Source organism: Chiloscyllium plagiosum, chromosome 17 (assembly GCF_004010195.1).
Source record: "Chiloscyllium plagiosum isolate BGI_BamShark_2017 chromosome 17, ASM401019v2, whole genome shotgun sequence".
Lineage (NCBI taxonomy): Eukaryota > Metazoa > Chordata > Chondrichthyes > Orectolobiformes > Hemiscylliidae > Chiloscyllium > Chiloscyllium plagiosum.
The window spans coordinates 15179210-15186139 of record NC_057726.1 but is presented as its reverse complement, the minus strand read 5'-3'; the positions used below and the strand labels follow the sequence as shown (position 1 = coordinate 15186139).

The following is a 6930-nucleotide window of genomic DNA, read 5'->3' as shown; positions in this document are numbered from 1 at the left end:
TAGGATGGGATTGGGGGTCAGGGTGTGTGGTCATGTGGAGTGGGGGGGGGGGGGTCGCGGCGTGGGGTCGGGATGGGGGGGGTGTGGTTGCTGTGCTGGAGTGAGACAGTGGTTGAGCACCTACCTGCACCCTGTGTGATTTGACCAGGTGCATGCTGAGGGCCGGCGGGTTCGGCAGGATTTTGCCGCAGCCCTTCACCGTGCACAGGATATTGGTCCGCACCTCCCGGCTCAGCTCACTGACTGACGGCCTAATCATCTGGCAACTCGAGGCCTGACCGCCAACGGCGGCAATAACCACTTGAGGAGGTGGTGGTGTTAGTTTCCCCGGCCCACGTCCATTCCCCGGTGGAGGGAGAGGCGGCTGTCCATTCTCTCGCCCTCCCACCACACGCGCCGCCATCTTGCCGGTCCCACAGCCGCTCCGCCTCCGTCAATCAAACCACAGCCCGCCTCCCTGCCTTTACCATTGGTCCCCTGTCACACAATCCCCGCCTATCTCGATTTGCGCCATTCCCTATTGGTCAATGAACACATCAATTATGTCTATCAGATTCGCCTTCTCTGTGACCCTACACACATGTCACATTTCTGTATTATTCTGATTCATTCCCATTTACTGGATAAGTATTTATTTAAATGTTAATTTAAATATTATTCATTCAAACTCTGTTTATATGTATTCATAACTTTGATTTGGAAGAACAATATTTTCTCCAAAGTATATTATTCCAAAAAAAGTACTGCTTTGAAATCATTGCCTTGCTGCAAATCCCATCTCTGTCCATAGAATCCAATCACTACAGGAGAGTGACAATGTAGCCCCGAGATGCAGAACTCTGTGGTTTGCACCCCAGAAGGCAAATATCGACTGCACCTGGAGGACTGTCAACCAGGTGAAAGACGTTCTTGATCTTCCAGGACAAAGAATTGACTCTGACCATATGTCACAGACTGGCACATTCCAATATCCAGGCCTATGTGCTGTGGGATGCACTAAGGGTCAGGGCTGCTGCTGCCAAGGCACTAAGGTCCTTCTACTTCAGTTAATTATTGGACACTCCCAGTGCCTCAAATGCATGTAAATATAGTCAAAAAGTGGAGCGCTGGTAAAGCACAGCCGGTCAGGCAGCATCCAAGGAGCAGGAGAGTCAATGTTTTGAGCATAAGCGCTTCATTATTCCTGATGAAGAGCTTATGTTTGAAATGTTGACTCTCCTATTCCTCAGATGCTGCCCAACTGGCTGTACTTTTCCAGCACCACACTTTTTGACTCCGATCTCCAGCATTTGCAATCTCCACTTTCTCCTGCATATAAATATAATATAGTTCAAGTAAGAGATGCCTTTGGTTTGTTTGGTCAGAGTCAAACTCCAAATTTGTTTGTTTCCTTGATATGCCACTATATAGAACCAAACTGCTTATATGACTATGTTTACATAAGATAGTTTTTGTGAATAAAGTATATTTTTGAAAAAAAACATCAATGCAGATATGCACAAAGGCCCACAAATAGTCAAAAAATCATAAGAGGTCTACAGTGCAGCTGAGGGCCTTCAGCCCATTGAGTCAGCACAAGTCAAAAATAACCAACTCTTGGTGCTCTGGTTTCCTCTCACAATCCAAAGATGTGCAAGTTAGGTGAATTGGCCGTGCTAAATTGCTCAAAGTATCCACGGCTGTATAGGGTAGGTACATTAGTCAGGGGTAAATGTAGAGTAATAGGTTTGGGGAATGCGTCTGGGTAGGTTATTCTTCGGTGGGCCAAAGAGCCTGTTTCCATACTGTAGGGATTCTATGAAATCCCATTTTCCAGCACTTGTTCCATAACTTGTATACCATGGCATTGCAAGCTTATATTTAAATACCTCATCAATGTTGAGGGTTTCTGACTCTTATCATTCTTACAGGCAGTGAGTTCCAGATTCCCACCACCCTCTGGGTGAAAAATCCTTTCCTTACATCCTCTCTAAGCCTCCCGCCTCTTGCCTGAAATCTATATGCTCCCTGATTTCCACCACCAAGGGGAAAAGTTTCCGGCTGTCCATTCCATCTACGTCCTTCATATTTTCATATAGCAGGAGCATTGTGTTCCATTCTGGAATCCACATTATAGCAAAGGTGTGATTGTACTGGAGAGGGTATAGAGGAGATTTGTCAAGATGTTGCCTGGGCTGGAGAATTTCAGTTATGAAAAGACTTGATATAGAATGGAGTTCATTTCCTTGAAGCAGAGAAGACTAAGACAGCAGGGGGATACGATTAAGACATATACACACTGACTTAAAAAGCTCTCCTGGATGCATTTCAAGAGTTCCACTCCCTCTAAACCTTATACAGTTGAAAATCACACAACACCAGGTTATAGTCCAACAGATTTAATTGGAAGCACTTTAAATTTGGAGTAAAAAAACCATTGCGACTAGGACACCACATCTATCCTGGGACAGGCTAAGCAAAGACATGCCAGAGAATTCCTAGAGGCCTGGCACTCTAACCACAACGCCATAAACAAACACATAGATCTAGATACCATCCATCAACCCCTTAGAAAACAAACAGGAAATGACATCACCACAAACCCCAGGAACCCCATCCAGGACAAACATATAAATAAAAAGCAGGAGACAACAGCTTTGCTTCACTTGGAGGTCGCCACTGATGATGTTACCTAGTCAGGTAATGAAACGTCTGGATATCAAACCTACAGTTCACCGAGCAAACCTACACCCTAAAGATTGAGGTCTTTTGGATATTCTCCCATATGTTCTCCCATGTTTCAAAAGAGATCTCCACTCCTAGCTCTTGCTCCCGGACCTCACATAACCGGTTAATGTCCTGCCAGGCCCTGCCACCCAGCAGGCAATAGAGGTCACTAACCGAAAGGGTGCTTGTGGAACGTAGCAACAACCTCTCTGCATCGGGCTTATAGGGCTTAGTGAGAAGCATAGTCTTCTTCTGGATGAAATCCCTAACCTGAAAAAAAAGAAAAGATCTCTGCTGGGTAACCCGTATTTGCAGCTCAGTTGCTCAAAAGACATCATAACCTCCCCCTCAAACAATTCTCTCAAACTAGAAACTCCTCTCACTGCCCATTGTTTGAACCCTGAGTCCATCAACCCTGGTCGGAACCCTGGCATGCCAACTATAGGTGTAAGTGGCAAAGTCTTGGATAAACAACCCTCACTCTGATGCATCGCCCTCCATGCCTTGACTATACTAATGACAATGGGGTTCCAGCAGTGGTCCATAATTGTCCTCATCTTGTCCATGAACAACAGGTTAATAAGAGGGCACTTTGCTTGGGAGGCCTCAATATTCAGCTATATTGAGTTTGGATCATTACCTACCCAATCGCAGACAAAGGACAGCAGGGAACTCAATTGATACCTTCTGATGTCTGGGAAATCAACTCCTCCCCCTCCTTTAGGCAACTGCAATTTAGTAAGTTTGATGAGGGGCCACCCACGATGCCAGACAAAGGAACCAACGGCCCCTTATAAAGCCTGTCTGGTCCTCTTTAATAAAATGGGGCAACACCCTTTCTAATCTCAGTGCCAGGATCTTAGAGAAATGGGCCTGTATGAGGCACAATCGTCAGGAAACTTCCCCTTCTTAAGAATTAAGGAAATATTAGCTTCTCTCAAAGATGGTGGTAGGCATTCATGCATACATGAGTGATTGTACATTTCCAACATCGGCCCTGACAGAATCCCTATAAACTGCTTATAAAACTCACCCGGAAGACCCATCAGGGCCAGGCACTTTCCCATTCTGCAGTTGCCTAGCTGCATCCTGTATTTCCTGAACTGTCAAGGGGCATTAAGGAGAGGCCTGTTCCAAGGTTACCCCTGGGAGGTCCAGGTTCTTAAAAAAGGTCTCCATTTTAGCCCTCCTGTCTTCGCAACCTTCAGACCGATACAATTTAGAGTAAAAGCTACGAAAAGCCTCATTACTTTTTTTAGCATCATATGTAAGGACCCCGGCGCTGTCTAATTGCAGTAATGGATTGGGGAGCACGCTTTTTCCTAGTTAGGTACGCTAAATACTTCTCTGACTTATCCCCATATTTGAAGAGCCTTTGTCTAGCAAAAGCAAGTTATTTATTTGCGTTTTGTGACAGTATTGAATTCAAGGCAGCCGGGAGGGCCATGATCCGCTGTAGCTTAGTCACCAAAGGCCGCATAAAATGTGTCTCAAGTAGACACTGCCGTTCTTCCTTCTGTTGTTTCCGACTAGCCGAATAGGAAAGAGCTAATCCCCCAGCAAAGGCCTTAACAGTCTCCCACAGCATAGATGGACTACTAGCCGTGCCTGAGTTGATAGTCAAGAATTCCTGAAACTCCTTCAAAAAGTATTCCACAAATTTGGAATCCGTAAGGAGAAAAAGGGTCCAAATACCAGTGCTGCAAACCTAGCCCTTCACTTTTGCCCTTAACCTCCAAATATACTGCCGCGTGATTAGAGATAGCTATATTCCTAATTTTACAACCCATAATCGAATGCAGAAGGGCCGAGGGACCCAGAAAGAGGTCAATCTTCATGTGATATTTATGTGGGTTTGAAAAAAAGGTGAAGTCCCTGTGGTAGGGTGAAGACATCTCCAAATATCCACCAGCCCCAACTCCTTGCATAAGTCAACCACCTGCTTGGCCTGCGAAGAAATTGTTGGGGGCCCACAAGGCAACTTGTCCACTGTCGGATCCAAAAGACAATTAAAATCCACCCCTATAATAATGTGCCGTGTTCCAAAAGCACTCAACTTAGAGAAAGCACTATTCAAAAATTTGAGGGGATGCGCCAGAGGGAAGTAGACATTTAAAATGCCATATTCCTCCCCATTTATCAGGGCTTTAAATATCACAAACGGTCTCTGCTCATCTTTCACCTGCTCAAATAATGTGAACGGCAGATTTTTCTGGATAAGTACCGCAACTCCCCTACTTTTAATAGTAAAGGATGAAAAGAATACCTGGTCATAACCCCCCTGTTGTAATTTTAGGTGTTCCCCATCATTAAGATGGGTTTCCTGCAACAAAGCGATATCAACCCTTTCCCTCTTAAGGCTAAAAAGCACGTTTTTTCTTATAACAGGCGAATGACTTTCCTTAATGTTCCAGGTGCACCATTTAATAAGACATTTAGCCATATCTGCTTTCAGAGACCATTGAACCCCTCGGAGGGAGAACCCTGCTTACAAAGCGCCAAGCATAAGTAAATAAAGACTCAGAATTGTTTTTGTATATATAGTTTTTTGATTCTAACTATAAACAACTATTACTACCAAAAAACTACAAAGAAAATCAACTATAAAACCTTGAATGGCAGACACTTCCCCCTGCCCATAGGGGGCACTCACTCTACTCATCCCCTCCTTCACAGCTCCTTCAAACCCGGACTGTGCCCCAGCCTTAGGCCAGAAAAAAAAACAAGGAGATGATCCTTAAATCAACAGAAAATGACAGTCAGGATGAGCACTCCACCCATCCCTGGCTTCATGTCACCCCTACTTGAGACTAAAAGAGAAACAGAACAAACAAAAAAAAAGGGAGAGACAACAAAGAACATTCACAAAAATTCCCATCAGAAAATCCAGTTATTAAAAAAAAAAGAACTTTTCCAAGGTCTTTTCCCCTTTCCAAAAAGGAAATTATTAGGGAGAAAGAAAGGAATAAAAAAAAAAGAGAAAACATGGGGAAAGATAGAAAAGAGAACAAACATTAACCGTATTCTTCAAGCCAATGTCTATTTTAAAGTGTCCACAAAGTTTTTAGCTTTATCCGCTGAGTCAAATGTATAAACTGAGTCCTCGTGGCTGAAACGAAGCACTCCGGGGTATCTCATGGAGTACTGGATGCTCAGGTTCCTCAGCCTCTTTTTAACTTCATCGAAGGACTTCCTCTTTCGAATTACAGCTGTAGAGCAATCCTGAAAAAACATGATTTTTGACCCCTTGTACAACAGTGCCTGCGGATCTTTTCCCAGGGATCTAGAAGCTTCTATGACTTTTTGCTTGACCTTATGAGTGGAAGTGCACTAGGACCGAGCAGGGATGCTGCACCGGCCCTGACCTGTGCACTGTAACCCGATAAACCCTTTCAATCTGAAGCCTGCTGGACTCGATGTGAAGGCCCAAAAACTTCGGCAGCCAGTTTTCAAAGAAACTGATTGGCTGCTCACCTTCAAGGAGCCCAACAATTCAGAAATTTATCCTCCGACCTCGATTTTTGAGGTTGCCAATATGGTTTCGCAAGGCCTGACTGGATGAGGACTCCATCACAGCTTCCGAGGCCTTAGTTCAACCCTGCACCTCCTCCAGCTGCTCCCCGAGGCCCTGGATCTCCTGCTCATGCTTCTGCAGCATGGATGCAATAGGTTGGACCTGGACACGAATCTCCCCATAGATCTCCTCAATCGCAGTCCCAACTTTCAAGGTAAGTCTCTCCATTGCTGCAGCCAATTCCTGTGAGTCTGTCAGGTACCTGGGGGTTTCAGGAGAGGCTGCTGCTGCTGCAGTCTCTGGTGTGGTAGGTGCTACAAAGGAGTGTCCTCCCTGTTGCTGTTTGTTTGCTCCTTTTCCCTTTGGCATCCTTCCCACTCCCAAATATTAACAAATATGTGATCTGTAAGGTTTTAAACTAATAATTCCAACCACATAAGTTGGCCAGGGATGGCAAAAAACATCAGTGTGTCTTGGCTGTTAGGCAGAGCTGTCCACAGCAGTTCTACAGAATCGCCACCATCTTGCCGAGCCCCCAGTCCAACAGGTTTATGTGGAAGCACTAACTTTCAGAGTGCCGCTCCTTCGTCAGATAATTGTGGAGCAGGATCGTAAGACAGAATTTATAGCAATAGATCATAGTGTCATGCATGCAATTGAAACAATATATTAGACAAACCTTAATTGCTGTTACTCGGAGTAAAAAGTTC

General features: G+C 44.8%; 1 protein-coding gene across 2 annotated transcripts in view; it reads right to left on the bottom strand.

Moving 5' to 3' along the window:
- The window catches only part of atmin (ATM interactor), a 27914-nt gene extending 27468 nt beyond the window's left edge, over positions 1-446 (bottom strand). For both annotated transcript variants that reach the window (XR_006314079.1, XM_043706584.1), the window contains exon 1: positions 125-446. Coding sequence is in view for 1 of the 2 variants with exons in the window: in XM_043706584.1 (XP_043562519.1) it covers positions 125-403 (279 nt within the window). In the remaining variant the exon portion in view is untranslated. The remainder of the gene's footprint in view (positions 1-124) is intronic.
- Positions 447-6930: the final 6484 nt, after the last annotated feature.